General features: G+C 45.9%; 3 protein-coding genes and 3 non-coding genes across 6 annotated transcripts; 1 reads left to right on the top strand and 5 right to left on the bottom strand.

Moving 5' to 3' along the window:
• The first annotated feature begins 696 nt into the window (after positions 1 to 696).
• Positions 697 to 770, top strand: Trnan-guu. The gene has a single exon. It is a non-coding gene; the product is annotated as a tRNA-Asn (tRNA).
• Positions 771 to 1032: 262 nt separating this feature from the next.
• Positions 1033 to 1105, bottom strand: Trnak-cuu. The gene has a single exon. It is a non-coding gene; the product is annotated as a tRNA-Lys (tRNA).
• Positions 1106 to 6030: 4925 nt separating this feature from the next.
• Positions 6031 to 6112, bottom strand: Trnas-gcu. The gene has a single exon. It is a non-coding gene; the product is annotated as a tRNA-Ser (tRNA).
• Positions 6113 to 6656: 544 nt separating this feature from the next.
• Positions 6657 to 8134, bottom strand: LOC108572173. Its single transcript, XM_017934374.1, is given in 3 exon segments — positions 6657 to 7200; positions 7776 to 8018; positions 8021 to 8134. Coding segments are annotated over 3 exon segments (795 nt in total). The 3' UTR covers positions 6657 to 6762.
• A 2999-nt stretch (positions 8135 to 11133) lies between these two features.
• LOC108572163 lies at positions 11134 to 13360 on the bottom strand. The gene is made up of 2 exons (XM_017934363.1): positions 12715 to 13360; positions 11134 to 11981 (listed from the first exon to the last, which is right to left on the bottom strand). Exons 1-2 carry the CDS (start codon positions 13358 to 13360, stop codon positions 11134 to 11136), a joined length of 1494 nt encoding a protein of 497 aa, XP_017789852.1.
• Positions 13361 to 15052: 1692 nt separating this feature from the next.
• LOC108572142 lies at positions 15053 to 16308 on the bottom strand. Its single transcript, XM_017934340.1, has 5 exons — positions 16170 to 16308; positions 15870 to 16008; positions 15618 to 15767; positions 15389 to 15540; positions 15053 to 15305 (listed from the first exon to the last, which is right to left on the bottom strand). Exons 1-5 carry the CDS (start codon positions 16250 to 16252, stop codon positions 15068 to 15070), a joined length of 762 nt encoding a protein of 253 aa, XP_017789829.1. The 5' UTR covers positions 16253 to 16308; the 3' UTR covers positions 15053 to 15067.
• Positions 16309 to 18075: the final 1767 nt, after the last annotated feature.

Genomic DNA, 18075 nt, shown 5'->3' with positions numbered 1-18075 from the left:
ATCGCGTGGAAAATATTCTTGGCCTCTTGGACTTTTCTCGGGTAGCGAGTGGAAGATTTGCTCGTTAACATCTCGGCCATAGCACCTGACCGCGACGCGCTACGTAAAACCCAGTCGCATCGACCGAGTACCGACCTTTTGCCAAGTATTTCGATCGGATCTCTCCGAGGCCGCTTTGCCGTTTTCCTTCCCAACGAATACCCTTCAGCTGCTCCCGGTTCCAAGTTCCCCGCGGTTCGGAACCACGATTGTTCTTTTCTCCTTCACGAGCAGTCGCGCGGCCAAGTTGCCGCACGTGCACGCGTGCTTCGCCGTCCGCGCAACCAGTCGAATATGTACGTACTCGTATATGTATTCCCTCGTTTAAACGAGCGTCCCACCTAAATCCCCTTGATCCGAATTTTTCCATTATAAAAATTGCTATAAAAATCTTATTGTAATGTATACGAAACACTGTGCGCCGCACCGGTCTAATTCGCCGTGAAACCTCGCTGCGATCTCGAGAAGGATTCAAGAGCCTGTGCTGCAAGTATCGTCCAGTTACTTTCGTCGCCCTTTTTAATTACGATTAGATTCATTGGAAAAGGACGCAGAGGTTATTATCGCGTGAATTCTCTATCTTGGAACGATAACGTGTTTCCTCCTCGCGGCTGGCGAGTAATTGAGAACGATGTATTGAAAGAAGGGAAGCAAGTCGCCTCCGTGGCGCAATCGGCTAGCGCGTTCGGCTGTTAACCGAAAGGTTGGTGGTTCGAGCCCACCCGGGGGCGAATTTCTTTTGTCGAAATTCTTTCCGTTCGAAATTTCGCGAGTGCATCACGGTAATAGGTATACGCGTTCTACCAAATTAGCCCCGTTGCTTTTATTTTTTCTCTTCGATTCGTCCGTTCTAACGGGGCGAGGTCGATCGATTTGAAATTTCAAAGTCGTGTCACAGAGTCGTGTTAGAATTTCAACAGCACGAATTAAAGGTTTGTCGAAACATTAAAGAGAAAAGAGTAAAAAAGAAAAAGGTAAAGAGAAGAAAAAGATCGCCCAACGTGGGGCTCGAACCCACGACCCTGAGATTAAGAGTCTCATGCTCTACCGACTGAGCTAGCCGGGCTGCTGAAATACGTTTACGAAAACAATTATATTACTAACTTTAGTACAATATCAATTTTTTACAATTTATTCCTTTTTTTTTCATTGCAGAAAAAAGATTAAAAAACGTAATTATTTATATATGCACACATATATTACTCACGAAGCTTTAACATTACGTAAGTAAAAAAACATATCACTTCCTTGAAGGAGACCACAATTTTCTAATCATCGAAACAAACATTCTACTTTTGTTGTAAATTTTAACGAAGCTTCAAACGACCTATGTTTGTATAAAATTTTTTTCTTACTTATACCTACAGAATCCACCGACAAAGATTCGTCCGAAGAAACTAGAACACGGAGTATATATTCACATGCGCTTTTGGATCAACCGAATCACGTGGTTAACAAAGATGTCGAGGCTCGAAATTGTATTGATACGAGTCGTTACAGACCATCGAGAGGTAGCTTAAGCCTCAAGGAGCAGATACACATTGTTATTTGCTTATTTAGTCAGTGTAAAATTTCTGGTCAGTGTTAAGGATCAGTTATACCAGGGTCATTTTAAAACAGACAGGGTTCTCCTCTCGAATTTTAGTGCCTACAATTCTATACAAAGTTTTTAACAAAGGTTCAACGTTCACATAGAAACGTGTCTAACCATGATAGTTCTCTTACAAACTATAAGGTTCGTAACGCTTAATTTATCGGTGGTAGCAATAAGAATTTATTCTATACCGTTTGCAACCATTGTCTCGTTCTTGCAGGAACTTCCACGCTATTCTACTTCAGGTAGGCATCGAAGAACGTCGTCTGTTTTACAAGACCTTTTATTACGGTATCATTCCAGGCAAAAAACGTAAAATTAAAAAAGTTGGTATTTAAATCGCTTGGTTGCCTCGACTCACGTTTCATCCTTATCTTTTATTCGCTGTCCTTGTCTACGTTCGGCAAACTACAAAGGCGGGCGCGAAGCTCGAAAACGTAGTCCCTGACTCTACAAGTGTCAGGTTTAGGTTCCTTGCGCACTGACATTTGTGGAGAATTTACTGTACTGTGAAATAATTATTAAATTTACTTATAAATAAAAGTAGAATGGTAAAAAGAATATCATATTCATTTCAACATTAAATGGCAAAAGTCAACACTACATTTTGTAAGTGCTGTGCACTGTGCGCATGCGCATGCGTGTGTCTGTCTGAGCTGCGAAACAAAAGAACAGCGTTGTGTGATTGCTAAGGACGGAAAAGCGGATCGCGGGTTTCGAGTCGTTCTGGAACCGAGTGCGTCGCAGTATGTTCTGTAGTTTCCTCAATCTAATAAATTATCCTTACACTTGTACATACTTGTAATTAATTAGTATCTCGATACCATCGGAATAGACCTACACGTATTCCCACTCGCAAGAAACTACCGGGCAAGCGTCAGAAACGAAAAAAGCAATAATAAATAGTTTCGTCTACCCCGATGCACTAACCAGGAAAAAACACGACACACCACCAGAGACGTTCCTACACCTACACAGCGGAGGGGAACATACGGAAGAAAGAAAACACACGACTCGTTTACCACGTCGCGCGAAAGGCAGACGACGAAAGAATCTTATACGACGCAGACGCAACCAGAAGAAAGGAAACTCAAGAGCGTGCTGTAAAACTGTCGAAGGCAGATAAAAAGGCACGCACCGGCGTAACGAAAGATGAACGCAACGGTATCACTGTAATACGAATAAACAAAAAAATGTTAACAACAAATCCTCGTTAGTATAGTGGTTAGTATCTCCTCTTTTGTTTCGACGGCGAGCAGCGAACACGCGTCGCGAACCTCTTCGTCGAATTGAACTGTTAAAAGTGGTAAAAACCGAGAGAATAATAAAGTGCTAGACAGCAATTCAAAGTGTCCGCGACAGCGTTTACTCTGTAATATAAATTTTTAAAATCCGTTCAGTGAGCGAAAAATTATTAGCATTCAAAGTTCCTCGCGAATTAATGGCCGCCCAGGCGACGCGGTACCGTTGACAGAAGAACGCCACGCTCATCTGTCCAAGATAAATGCTAACTTCGATAACTGCGATAAATGATGAACAAAACTCATCAAAAACTAAAAACATCGAAGAAATTATTAAAACAATAAGACAAAAAGGATTAACAGAAAAGAGCCTGTCAAATGTGCAAGTGCAAATTAGAAGCAACCCAAAGACAAAAAATTCAAAAAAAATAATAACACCGACACCGAATTTATCAAATATTAGAAATCAATCAACATGCCATCCTCAAGAAAATCGCCCGAAAAACAACAACAAACCCAACTTAGCGAGGCGCTGAAATTAATAGAAAAATTAACCAAAACGGTGAGCGAGCTAACAAGGCAGCTAAAAGAAGAAAGGGAGAGAAATGGAAAGGAGTCAGAAGTGACTCATAAAACAAGCAGGCCAGCGGAAAACCCCGAGGTCCCAATGGACATTCCTCACGAAATACCCGGCAAGGACGCGTGGACGAAGGTCGGCCCAGGAAAAAGGCCCCACACGAGCCCGCCTACGAGCCCAACTGCAAGTAGCAACCCCATACACCAACACCCAGGGCCGAGCACGAGCCAACAGCTATTCCACCTCAGAAACACTAGGTAAAAACGTAAAACCACCCCCAATTACCATTATCGACGCCACCTGCAAAATATCAATAGAATTAACAAGCAAAATAACTAAAAACTTCTTCACAAAAAAAATCAGCCCGAACAAGCACCTATTGTACATAGATACCTCAGACGCGTACAAGAAAACTTGCGAAACCCTAAAAACACGCAATATACAATATTACACCTACATACCAAAACAAGAGAAAAATATTTCTATACTTTTAAAAAATCTTGACGGTAACTTCGACCCCGAAACAGTATTAGACGAACTTGGCGCAAAAAACATAAACGGTATAAATTTTACATCGGTAAAAAAATTCGAGACAAAGAGATCACTGGCAGAAGGAAAAAATCTGCATATAGTACAGCTGTCTCCAGATAGCAAACCGGACAACTTAAAAAAAATAAAAATAGTTTTGCATTCCCTGATTACATGGGAAAAAATCATAAAGAAAGACCGAGTTCAGTGCAAAAGGTGCCAAAGAATTGGCCACATTGCACTGAACTGTAATCTAAATTACAGATGTGTGAAATGCAATATTCCACACAACCCGGGCGAATGCACACGAGAAAAAACATCTGAAACTAAACCTTACTGCGGTAACCTGTAAAAGCTTTGGACACCCCGCCTCCTACAGAGGATGCCCAAAACTTATAGAAATAAAACAAAAGACAGAGGAAAGAAAACAGTCCCTAAAGGAAGAAAGAGAGAGAAAACTACATCTATCCCGTAGAACCGTTGACCCAGGCATCTCCTACAGCGCGATGCTCACAGGCAAACGACCCCAGACGCACACAGATACGTACACAAGCGCACAGACCAACAATACGCAAACACAAAAAGCGACAACCAACACACACCATCCAACACTCCTCGAAGAAATAAAAACAATTACCAACTCAATAAATAATCAAATTGCCCGAATCGCAGAGGCCGTTGAACTAAACACAAACAGAATCAACTTCATAGTAGAAACCCTTGGAATAGATTTTTAACATTCAACTTCCACACATCACCACAAACACGACCACGCAATAAGCTCTCACTCACACAGCTAAACATCATACAAATAAATGTAAACTCAATCATCACGAACGAAAGACGAGTCAGCCTCCTAGACTGCATTAAAACATACAAACCCGACATATTACTACTTTCCGAGACGAAACTAAACCCACGACACAGAATTGACTTTCAAAATTACAGAGTTATCAGAACAGACAGACCAAACGCTAAACAAGCTGGGGGAACAGCCATTATAATCAAAGATAATATCACATGCAAACACATCACCATAAATAACACCACATGTTTCGAAGCAACTGTAATAGAGCTGAAATTACAAAACACCGAAAAACTATTTATAATAGCGGGATATGCGACGAGTAGCTGCAAAAAAGAATTTATGGTCGAGCTCAAACATCTTTTCCAGCAGCTCGAACTGCACAACCATAACAATTATTACATATTAGCACTCTTCCCTCTCCTCCTTCCCTTCCCTTCCCTTCCCTTCCCTTCCCTTCCCTTCTCATTCCTTCATCCCCCGTCAAAGAACCAATGACTGATGTACAGTTTCGAGCGCCTTTTCTGTACATAAAGAAATCTACCTCCTAGTATAAGCTAGCCTTAAGTTCTATATTAAGTTAAGCGATAAGCGCAGTAGGATAGACTAAAGATAAGATCGCGAGAGCTCAAACTCCGAGCCATCGATCTCATATGTACCTTTATCATCGTTTGCCTTTTGTACGTTATGGTTTATTGTACCTTTTGTATATATTGTTGTATTTATTTGTTGCGGCACAATAAACGTATGTTGAAAAGAAAAAAAAAGTGGTTAGTATCCCCGCCTGTCACGCGGAAGACCGGGGTTCGATTCCCCGACGGGGAGGATAATTTTTTATTTTTTATCATATATACATTTTTTATTTTCTCTTTCTCTCTACTCGATTTTATAGGTTAGTTTGTATTCTGACTTTTCTACGTTAACTTTTTAGTTGTTCTTTTCAATTCTACCGTTGTTCTATTTGTTGCTACAACACGTTTCATTTATTTTACCGTTCAACTTTTTCTGTATGTACATATATATATGCGTATATTTTATTGGCATTAATAATAGAAGGAGGATGTTAAAAGTAACGAGTGGGTAGCATACTGCATATGTACAATGTACAACTTCTCGTTGAAAAGGTCTGTGTTATTTTCTATTTATAATTTTTCGAAACATTCGATCGTTGACTTTCGTCAATTTTAACGTTGTCCCTAAACGGAGAAAAAATATAATTAAAAAGAAAAAAAAGATAAAACAACGTCGACGAGGATGGGATTCGAACCCACGCGTGCAGAGCACATTGGATTAGCAGTCCAACGCCTTAACCACTCGGCCACCTCGTCTTCTTGTGAATTTCGTTCCTAATATACAGAACATACTGTGTTGGATATTTTCTTAGTTTGGAAGGAGGAGTATAGTCGTGCTTGTAACGAACACGTGGTAGTACATTTGGTAATTGTATATATTCTAAGGAACAGTTTGATTCGAAACAGGTGAATGTACAGTGGATGTTCCGGCGAAGAAAGAGGCGACGAACGTTCTTCGGAGAGATGGAAAAAAGGAGAGCAGTTTGGTAATAACTGGTTTATATGCGATAAGCCGTCCGAGCGATGTACTCTTATCGGTAAAGTTTTGAAGGACAAGCCTATATCGTCTATCGAAAGTCATCTCTGTACGTAGAAGGTGGTTTATTCGTATGAAAAATACGTAGGGTAGTCCGTTACTTTTCCATATAGGTGTATAAAGAAGAAAAGAGAAGAAAAGGGAAGAAAAGAAGGGAAAAGAAAGGGGAAAAAGTCGGTTTGGTTGGCTCGCTGCCAGCGTTTATTTGTCCGCATTGCGACCTGTCCGCTATTGTCGCGCGGAAATTTTTCCGAGGGTTTCGTACTCGTTGGCGTTCCGTAGCGGAGATGTAAGTAAGTACATATGTACGTAGGTTGGTTTAATACATAGGTGGATGATGGAGAAAAAAAAGGACGGCGGTGGTGCGCGTTCAACGATCGCCCATGACCAAGAAGCAACGCGACGGTACTTTCTCCGTGAGGCAAGTGGTCTCCTCCAAGGTACCGAGATTGGCTCTCAAGAGGACGTCCGCGATTACCTTCTCGGCGATGATACTCTGCCGAGGCATCGACTTCCTCAATTTACTGGCCACGTAACGGCCGAACGTCTCGAAATCATCGTCCGTCACGCAGCTGGCAAACTGTCGCGGGGAGAGGTCGCGCGTCGGCTCCTTGGTTTGATGGCGATCCTGAAAACCATCCTGATGGTATTTTCTTCTCGAAGGATCGGCCAGTCCGGAGGAGGAGATTCTTCTCGCGTACGAGCCTTCGGTCTCCAAGATGACCGGTTGGAAGGCCGGGACGGGGCTAGCTTCCGGAGACGGTACAGGCGACGGTGGCTCGATCTTGTCTACGTCGGTTTGCACGGACTAGAAAAAACGTTTGGTTGCTAGCTGTAATTGGAAGGTGGAAGCGAACGAACGAGTTTGCTCTCGATGAAATGGAAAAGAAGAGTATGTAGCGGGAAGCATACGGTGGTTGGAAGGAGAGTAAACGCGCAGCGAACGTTTCGACTTTGTTTCCGATTTACGCGTAATTTCCTGCGTTGTGTGCGGCGGTTGTCGAGTTTCGGATCGATACAGGCTGGCCGGAGGGAGAGAGAGAGAGAGAGAGAGACAGAGATAGAGGGGGGGGAGGGAAGAGGCGAACGAAAGCGGTGGGAGAAGGAGCGAAAGGAAGAGGAGAGAGAAACGGTGCTCGCATCGAAGACGCATCGCTCGCGAAATATGTATCCGTCTGGTTGTTTTATCGGTGCAGGCGCCACGCTCGGTCGTGACGCGTTGTGAAACGAAGCGCAATCGTAACCGATTTAAAATTCGATTTGTCAAGAGTCGTCGTGGGGCATTTAAAACGGTTGGTAAGCGGAGAAGGAGGGCGATGGAGGGAGATGGAAGGAGAGAAAGGTCCGCGGCGCAGCTCGGAGAAAAATTGGACGAGGTCGTACCATCATCATCATCTCCTCTTGAGAGAGATCCGCCGGGGCCATGGCGTTCTTAACGTCCCTGTCCTCGTCCAGCGGACTCGCCGCCTCGTTTTGTTCCGCGACGAACTTCAAAATATCGTAATACCATAACGAAGATTTGTATCGCTGCTGAGGATTCCTCACCATCTTTTGCGAGCTCCGCACCTTCTTGTACTCTCTCCTGAACGCGGTTCTCAGGGTGTTGATCTTCCTTATCACCGTCTCAACCTGTCCTTGTATCCCTTGTACCTGACCTGCCACAAGCAGGGGAAGCTTCGGTAGAGCTGAATGAATTCGGTGAGGAAGTCGTGCGTGTACCCGACCAAATCGGACGTGGACATGCTGCCCCGATCCATGAGTCAAGAGACGCGCGACAGCGTGAAGAACGTAGCGTGGATGGCCGCGCTCGAAGACCGACTGAGGGGGGCCAGGAGTTCACATGCCGCTTCTCAAACGGGCGATCGTTGGTCGCCAGACGTTGCACGCGTAGCTACGCGTTTGCTCAAACCACCTTGTTGCCAGATCGCTCCGCTCTCTTTGGTTTGCTCGTGCTTGTACAATCTCCTTTCCACTCACCAACCTAACCCAACCCCGGCAGACAACCATTCCTTTCCTCGGGAAAACTCTCGAATTCGCGTTTGACCGCGTTGGAGAAGATTTGCGCAAACGCGGGCCGACGCGACGCGATCAGAGCTATTTCCTGCTGGTGTTGCCAACGTGACCGCGCAAACACGTTTCAGTCGAGTGCGACAGTTTATGCACCGCCACGCCTCGACGTGCACCACTCGCCCGTTACTCTCCAGTTATTCCCGTTCCTCCGAGCTTTCCTTTTCATCGATACCACGCGCCACTGTTCCTCCTTCCTCCTAATCTCTTGACCTTTGGCGCCGGCAAACGTCCACTTTATCGCGCTATACTTTTCACCGTAGACCTGGTTGGTGGTTTCGAGTTGCGAAATTTGAAAAGCAAACGCGCCCGAAGGCCGGTTTCGCCACCGTCCAACAACCTTATAAGGCATTACCGGCCATTTCGCCATATGGGTTGCATCGAACAAATTCCAACCGCTCAAGTATTGTAGCAACGAGTAAAAAAGACCAAACACTGAACGAACAGAGTTGCATGCCTCTGGCATTGTCTGCAAGATCTAGGAGAGAACGCGTCTGTTATAGAAATCGGTACGTGGTACGTGCAATGTACAGGGACAGCAATTGCCTGGATCGATCGAGATCAAAATCGAAACGAACGAAACGCGTCGATTGTCGGTGTCGTAAGGTCGGTCGAGTTAATTACGGTCGGCGCGAGGTCCCCCGTCTGTTCATCGACGTTCGCGGGGACGACGGAAAGTTGCGTGCGTACACTTACTTCGTGTCGCCGACGAGCTTGCCGTTTTTCCAATTCCTCGAAAAATCGGGTCCCCGTCGCCGAATCGTTCCGCCGTGAAAATTTTCATTTGGAAGGTGAAACGGTGAAACACGCGGCAAGTTCCATTTCCTCTTCGGAAAATAAGGGACGCGCACTCGCGACCGAACAGAAATCGCGTGGAATGCACCGGTTCGGACGCTAGTTGAAGTCTCACTGGCGAGTCGCGAACTCGAGCCCGAGGCCTTCGTTTCACTCGCTTGCTTTCGCGCGTTCGTTCCGCCTGTTGTGCGTTGGGCCGGGCCCGGGCATACCGTCGACTGCCAGCCAAGTCACTATCCGATCGTCGCGACTAATTTCCAAATAGCAGGAAAGAAGGACGGAGAGAAAGGAACGAGACAGACCCCCCAACCACACGACAACTTTTTCCCGCGAATAACGCTACGTCCGATTTCTTCTTCCTTTTTTTTTTTTTTTTTTGTTAAGGAGAAACACGTGTACGGAGTGAAAGCCTCCGTCGATTGTAGAAGACGAACGCAGCTGGAGGCAGAGTGGAGACAGAGAGCGATTGCATTTTCCTTTGTGATCAAAGAAAATCTCTGCCGGTCGTCGACTCGCTTGTCAACCGTTCTTTCCACCTCGACGTAAACGTGTGTGCGTTTTTTAAAGTACACCGTATGTACGCTCGATCGTGAAAGGCAGCGTACGGTTGGAACGCGAAAGTGTCTGCTTAACGCTAGAAATTGATCGATTTTCCCCGGTTAATAAGACGGAAGTATAATAAATGCAACGAAGCTGGCGGAGACTGGAAAAGCGTCGGGGAAGAAAAAGACGTGGGAGAGACAAAGAGGACGATGCTAATCCTCTTTGTATGGAAAAACCGAGAGTGGTCCGCTGAGCAGCAGACTACGAGGCAGACTTTCGAATAAGCTATTCAACCGGTGCAATATACCGTGCAAATATAGCGCATCCCGTCTAGACGACGCGGCTTTTCTATTCGAACGAAAAGTTACCTCGTTATTTCGCGTTGCTTCGCAAATTTCCGTATAACGATAGCCGATAACGCGCCGAAAGGTTAAAAGACAGAACCGGGTAACCTGGTTTAATTAAAGCCAAACCGGGGGGGAGCCGTTTCGTTGGATGCCTGTTCGATAACAGCGGTCAGAGTGACCGGCTCGGCATACAGTTCCGAGGAACTGGTGCAAACTCGATTCGAACGACTTTATCTTGTTGCACGGAGGAACGTACAATACCGCACTACGGTAGAATACTATTCTACGGTGTTGCTACGACGTCGGTTCGATATACCCATCCTGACAGATACACAAGTACGTAGGATGCTTTCGAATAGATCCTTCTATTGTGCGCAGTCGATACACGTGGAATGAGCGACAGTTTGTTCGATCGAACCGCGTACCGAGCCGCGTACCGAGCCGCGTACCTAGCCGCGTACCGAGCCTACGGCTCGCGCGGATGAAAACCAACTTAAAGGTGATATCGTCCGAATTGCTCGATGATTAACGAGGAAGGGACCAGGTTTCGGCCTCTGATTCATCAATGCATACATCGGCGTATTGTTGCGGCGATACACGCGCAAATACACCTCGTTTAAGCGAGAAAACCGTGGCGGCCTCGGATACGTCCTTGGGAGAGAGGTAGCAGCGGCCGAGAAATTAGCGCGTGAAATAATTGCGACGTTAACGCGCGAACTTGATCTGTCGCACGTCATCTCACGTGTAATAACCGAACAACCACTTGAACATTATAGTTTTCCATTTACCTTGCCTAGAAGGAACAATTATGTATGTACTCGGCGCCGCATCAGACAAGGCAGGGATCGTTTGCCGAAAATTCCAACCGCTAATTACCGACTCTCCACGAACAGGGAAAAAAGTTGCATGCGGCGAGATACTGAAAAAATACCATTGTTTATTTTCTATTAATAAAATTATCGTTCTTACATCTTAGAAGGTAAATTAAATTAACCGAAGAAGGTATCGTCGCTGGAACCCTCTGCCGTGCAATTTTGCAGTAACGATACGGGGTTGGACGCGTCGTTGACGGTCTGCCCTCCCCCTATTCCAGCCCCGCCTCCGCCCCTATCGCCACCCCCCAAGGATTCTCCGCCTCCACCAGGTCCGGCTCCGGTTCCAATCGTTCCGGTACCGTTTCCCGTTCTCGGGGGCTTCACATCCTGCGAAATCTCGTTCACGTACGTTCGATTCTGCTGCTGATTCTGCGAATTGATCTCGTTGTAAACCAGCTCCTGAATCTTGAGCCTGACGAACATCTGCCTATCGAGCGGTAAACTTTTCAAAGGATTTCGAACGCTCATGAGAAAGTGATAAGTGTCGTCCTCTTCCTCCTGCGACACGCTAAGCCTCTTTTGCAACGACTCGAACCTCTTTCGATCCACCTCCGAATAATCGTTGTCTATCGCCTCCATCAGACTTCTCTTTCTACCTAGTTTGTTCATTTTAGGCGGGGGCATCACTTGATGCAGACCATCCTCGTTCGAGAGCAGAGATTGACACGAATCCCCGTCTAGATCGTCGAATTGAGTTTCCTCGTGTCCTTCTAAAATGTCGATCTGTGGCTCGATCTGTGTCCCTTCCGGCGACGACCGAAGAGCTACCGAACAATTCTGCGAAAGGGTACACCCGATCACCCTCGAGTTCATTTGATCCCGTAGGAAGAACAGGCTCTTGAACCAGACCCATTTCGAGTCGTGCTCGTTCCCACCACCGTCGCATTTTCCTCGATAGGTTTTCTTTAATTCGTTGCGGAAATTGTCTCGTAAGTGTTTCCATTTCGATTTCGCGACGTCCGCTGCAAACCAATATTGTTCGTTAACTGTGTTTGCCTTGAGAAACCGCTTCGAAGCCGCGTCGATATACGCGAAGCCACGCGAATAAACCAAATCTCGACTAGAAAACGTTAACCTTCTCTGATCAGCTATCCGATATACATACGTATATGCACATATTATGCACGTATGCTGGAAATGGCACATGGCGCCCGATGTCTAATCGATGATACTACATAATTCCGGTAAATTCGACCCGGCGCGACCTCGTGCGGAACTTTGCGCGAACCTGCTACCTAAAATTATACCTTCCTATCGACGTTCTAGCAACGTTCGAAAAAATCAACTTGACAAGTGGTCACGATCGATCGTACGTACTTCGTTCTTGGAAAGTATTGTTTTTCGTTACCAAGCCAAATCCATCGATCGCAACTCGAGCGAATAGGAAAGAGACCGGATCGCCTATTCGCATCGTTCGCTCAATCGACAAACGAAAGGGACACACACGCTTATATATTACGTAGCATCACAGGCCACGGCACGGAAAAGGGGTGGGGGTGAGGGGGATGGAGTGGGGTAGGAGCGGTTGAAAAAGAGACAGTGGGAGGGAAAGAAAAAGTGGAAGAGGAGGAGCAGAAGGAGAAAGTGAGAGAAGGAGAGATAAGCTAGCGACGCAGGCGCGAATGGAAGAGGCGGAAAGAAAAGAGCAACGCGGAGAGGAGTGAAGTGGAGAGGAAGGGAGAGGTGTATACTCACTGGAGACCTCGCAAGCTCTCGCGATCTCTCGCCACATCTTCAGGATGACGTCGCGATTGTGATAGTTCACGTTCTTCTGGTCCCAGATCGCGGGCCTGGCGTGTACTTCTGTGATCAGTCTCTGGAGATCCATCGTCATCGCGTTTCTACGCGCGCTCGCGTTGCATCTCCTGGACGATCGCTTGCTGGCGGCACGACGGTTGAGAAGCGTGTTGCCGGAACTGAGGGAGGAGGCAGCCGCGCGCGAGCCGCTTCCTCCTCTGGTTACGTTACGTTGAGATTCGTTGGTGTGTTGAAGCCGATTTTTCGCTTGCTTATTCGTCGTTGGCTCCTCGCTTGAAATCGTCGCCTCTCCTATCTGCTGTTGCTGTTCTTCTTTGATCGCGAGGATCGCGTTGACGGAGTCTACACCGCCGCCACCGTCGCCACTACCACCACTACCACCGCCGACGACGACGAGATCGTCCTCGTCGTCGACGTTACTGTTCCGTCGTTGCTGACGTCTCCTCTTCTTCCGTTTGCGCTTGGCGATTCGAGGGCTGCCGGCCGAGGAGGAACTCGCGAAGCTGAGCCGAGCGGAGGATCGCAGGCGAGACGAATCCAGGGCTTTTTCCTCCTCGACTCGTGCACGCGTGCCGCCGTCCATACACGGCCGGTACACGCGCGCGTTCAGCCGGGAAGACGCGTAGCACCCGCCTCGAAAATACGAGCCCGACGAGTATTCGAGTCGTGAAGAGTTGCCGAAAGGAAACAGCGAGCAGTCGATTACTAAACGCGCGCGCGCACGTCCTCGGCCGTACTCGCTCGCGACACGCCGCCGATCCGCCTGGCTGGCTACCCGCTCGCGCTAACCACCGCTACCGCGGCGAGCCCAAGCTCCGAACCTTCCTTCGCTTTTACCTACGGTTTCAGCTTCGGCTTCGGCCTCGCTCGAGCTTGCGCTCGGCTCCGCTCGGTTCCGCTCGGCCCGACTCGGCGCCGCCTCGCGCGCCACCGCTCGTCACCGCTCGTCACCGCTTGCAATCCTCTTTACTATTTTACTCTGCCAGACCGTTCCTTCTACTACCAAAACTCCCTCCAGCTTTTCTCTCCTTTTCTTCTTACTTCCTCAACTACTTTTCCCCGTTTCCTTTCCAATCACGATTCAACTTGCGTCTCAAATTCGGACTCGACCTGCCCTGTCGTGTCTTGTCTTGTCCTGTCCAGTCCAGTCCTGTTCTAATCTCCCCTGCCCTGCCCTGCCCTACCCTGCCGTGCCCTGCCCTACCCTACCCTGCCCTGCCATGCCCTGTCCTGCCCTGCCCTACCTTCCTTATCCTGCCTCTTTGCGACTCGCGAATTCACCGATTCTGACTTCTAGCACCTTTCTCCTGTTCAGCTCTTTTGTCGTTTTACCACGCGTTCCTACCTCCCTCCTTCTAATCTGTGTTGTTTACTTCGTTAACAAGCAATACATTTCGACAATTGTTCTTTATCCTTGTTGCCGCTTTGCCATGTTCATTCTCGTCGAAACGTCATCGGGAATCTAACAGATCGAACGAATTCTCGTTAATGCGCCCATCACGAAATGTATTCTAATCTGTATCGTTCAGTGGTTGGTTCGGTGTTTGATCAATGTTGGACCGAAAGGCTGCTTGACAGTTGCGTGTTTCGAAGCGTGCATCTGCCACTAAACAGCCGCGTCCTGCGCTCTCGATTCGGCTTTCCTCGACACAGCTCGGCTCGGCTCGGCTTCGTTCGGCTTGAGTCGCGCCGACTCGGCTTCCTGATGACGCATAGTCGTTTGGCTCGACTTTCTTCGATTCGATCCGATTCGATTCCATTCGATTCGAGCTGTGTCGCGTCGCCTCGCCTCACTTTTTCATTTGACTCGCTTCAGTTCGATGTAATTGAATTTCATCGAATCCAAGTGATATCCAGGAAAATGTGCTTACGTTTGTCGAAACATATTTGCTACAGCAGACTTGCCGTATGAGATAATTAAGAATTACATAATTACAAAATCAATTTGTTACGTAGTAATACGTGTGAAGATTGAACGACGTTCGTTCCCCAGAGTTCCAACAGCTTCCCTCGAGGTGAAATAGCTGTACCTTAAGTATTGTAACTTGTAATTGGAAAGTTAGATGAATATCTTGACAATTCAAGCTAATTTCAGTTCAAGTTTTCGCATTACCGTTGGGACACAAAGTACCGGCTGATATCATATGCATATCATATTACAACGCTGACGCAAAATTTCTTCACGTACGTTTCTTCATGTAGGCGTTTCGATAGAAATACTCTTGGAAAAGGATCTCAGGAATTTTTATTACATTTCTCCTTTTGGTAGTACAGAAAGTATCATGATAGGTTAAACAAGACGAAATAAGAACGATGCCGGTACGTAATCCAGAATGTCGTTGTTATCGTGCAGGCGGTCTGGTTTTGGAATATTTTCGTTGATCTGCTCCACGTAGAATCGTACTACCTTCAAAACTTCTTTTTCCACCATAGATGTCACCTTCTTCCGGAAAATTGTGGTGAATGCTTTGACCGCAGCGTTCAGAATGGGATCGAGTTTATGGCCCTCGAGAGTCACCACGAATTGTCTGAAAATGAAAGAGAATTTGAAGAGGGACCGTTTGATCGAATAAAGCAAGGTACATATATGGAAATAAGTAGCGACAGTTACTCGATTTTCTGGATCTGGAGCGTAGGAAGGATAATTTTGTAGGTGTTCATATCCAATCCTACGACTACGCGAATCTCCATATTCCTTAGACGACCGTGAATAATTCCCGTTCTCGAGATCAACAAATCTTTGAAAAGGTAGTCGTATTTGACCTAAAAAGTGGAAGAAAGAAAAAATACGTTTATCTTATTCTGGTTGAAGAAAGCATCTAAGATCGACGATCGCTTACACCAAGAGCATCGAATCCTATAGTAGCATCCACAGTCAGGACTTTATTTTCGAAAGTCAAGATAACGTCTTTCGCCCGTTGTACATCTGATAGTCCTTGGAACCAACCGTTGGTCAAATTCAGAATTCTCTTATGAATTATTGGTCCTTCCTGTAAGGACAAAAGAAAGAACCGCGAAGGAATGTAAGCTAATGAAATTCTCAAGCAGCCAGTTATTATATGTACATAGTATATGGAGGATGACATAAGTACCAGATTTTCCGATATATCCTGCAGTCTCATAGGATCTAATTTATGCTTCAGGATAACATCCTTAAGTGTGGGTAACATGATATCGAACAGCTTGTTAATGTTCGCCGATGCCTTGTTGCAGTCTCCATTGTCGTTCGCTCTGTGTCGTAGAAAAGATACACACCTGAGAAGGATCTGAGTTTCCCGAAAGTATGCAATTTTCAGGCGTGCGAACCAGGGACGTTATGTATTACGCGAGTACAAATATACGATTCGACGGAAGAAGAAGAATAAAGTGAGAAAGGATCGGAAAGAACTTACGCATCGTCGAGAGGGCTCGCGAGGGCAGCAACGATCAAGGCAGAGAGGAAAAGCGGAAAGAGAAGTTGAATTTTGGCAGCCATAGTGCACCGATCGAGTTCAACGATTAATTCTCACCAATCTGACTACCGTTGGTCCGTTTTCTCTATATTTATTGAAAAGTAGTTACCTTATCTGGTTGCATCTTACCCAATTATCGATAGGAATCGACGTTATCGTTTCTTGTTGTCAAGAAATCACTGTGCGCGTGGCAATAAAAATTATAGAAACAGATGGTCTGATAACACGTGAACAAGATAACAACAGAGATACGTGGATATTCATTTGCAAACTGTACATAAAAACGTGAGCCCTTTCTTCTTCATCCAGTTACATCACGATTAAATAACTTGAGAGCGCTCAAGTACGGACAAAAGTTTTCCGTCATTCCGTCGAGGTACTCCCGAACAAGAGTTACCGCTTCTTCCTCGATCTTCTCCATCAACGTGTCTTTCAGGAAAAACACGAGAACGTTCGCGATAGGCATCACCGATTTTTCCACCAGATTATTCCCGGCAGAGAAAATTCTGATGGATCTGAAAAAATTACGCGATGTTCAATCATCAGCTGCAATCTTCAGTCTTTATCTTTAGGTTGACAGGAGGGTTCCTACAATCTACGTACTCGATGCTGTTCAATTTGAGTCTGTTTAAACTGAGCTGGCAGGTGACAATGTTAAAGTCAATGCCGATGTTTGCCCAAATCGAAGTAGCTTCCGCGACTATCTTGCCGCGTTGCCGTAGAAACAGTAGCTTGAGGAAGTAATCGTAGGAAAGCTGGGAAAACGTGAAACGACAGGTTTTCAACGACGAAGAAAACTAGGACGCACGTATATATATATATATATATGTATATGTATGCATCTGCAGTACCAAAATGCTGTCGAACGCAATATTCGCATCGACGCTAAACGTTTTATCTCTGTAGAGGACGATGACGGCACTGTGACGCTCCAATTCCGATAGATTGTACAACGAGCCCGAGGAAAAAGTATACGTGAACTCGGTGTTGTATGCTATTGGCGCGAATAGAAATGGCTGAAAGGAGAAGATGAATATTTGTGCATTACGAATGTTCCTTTTCTCGAACCTTTTCTATTTACATACTAAGAAAGTGAAGTGATGGAAAACTTTATTTAATTAATACTCTCGGCGATAAATGACTAAAAAACACTTGTGATAATTCTAGAAACGTTGCAACGTAATCGGCGATACGAGCCAACCGTATCTTCGATTTTACAGAAAAAAAAAAATCCTTCGCGACACTTTTCGAAAAATGTACGTAATTACGTTATAATGTATGTTAGCCAGCGATAACGACCGTTTATCGTTCCATCTTTTTCACTTGTTTTGCTAAAAATACAACATTATCGGTTGCTACTTTATAGACATCTGAACAGATGTTTCTCGATGCTACTCGATCGGGAGCAGTGTGTTGGAAGAGAGACGGAGCTCAAGGTCCCTGGCAGCTTTTTTTCGCGTTCGTTCAAGTTCAAAATCAACGGCGCGGCGTTCGTTGCCTCGAGGAACGAGCGGGAAAAGAAATCATTCCTAATGATCCTCCACTTTCCACTTTTTACGATGTTGTCCTATTTTCGTCAAGTTCAATGCCACGGTGAATTCGTCCAGAACTGTACTTTCCATTTCTTTCGAGTCGAGAAACGATCGGACGAAATGCAAATGTTCATTCGGAGAGGAAGGTTCGACCATTCTCCTTTGATTAGAAAATAATCGAATACCTTAGCTACGAGTAGAAATACATAGATATGTACGTACACCTTCGATCCAGAAGCTTCGACGAACGTCCCGAATAGGTAACGGATCCATTTTATTGTCAACGATAAATTTCGATACGTAAGGTAACAGTT

Source organism: Habropoda laboriosa, unplaced genomic scaffold (genome assembly GCF_001263275.1).
Source record: "Habropoda laboriosa isolate 0110345459 unplaced genomic scaffold, ASM126327v1 scaffold34, whole genome shotgun sequence".
Lineage (NCBI taxonomy): Eukaryota > Metazoa > Arthropoda > Insecta > Hymenoptera > Apidae > Habropoda > Habropoda laboriosa.
This window is presented reverse-complemented; position numbering and strand designations above follow the sequence as displayed.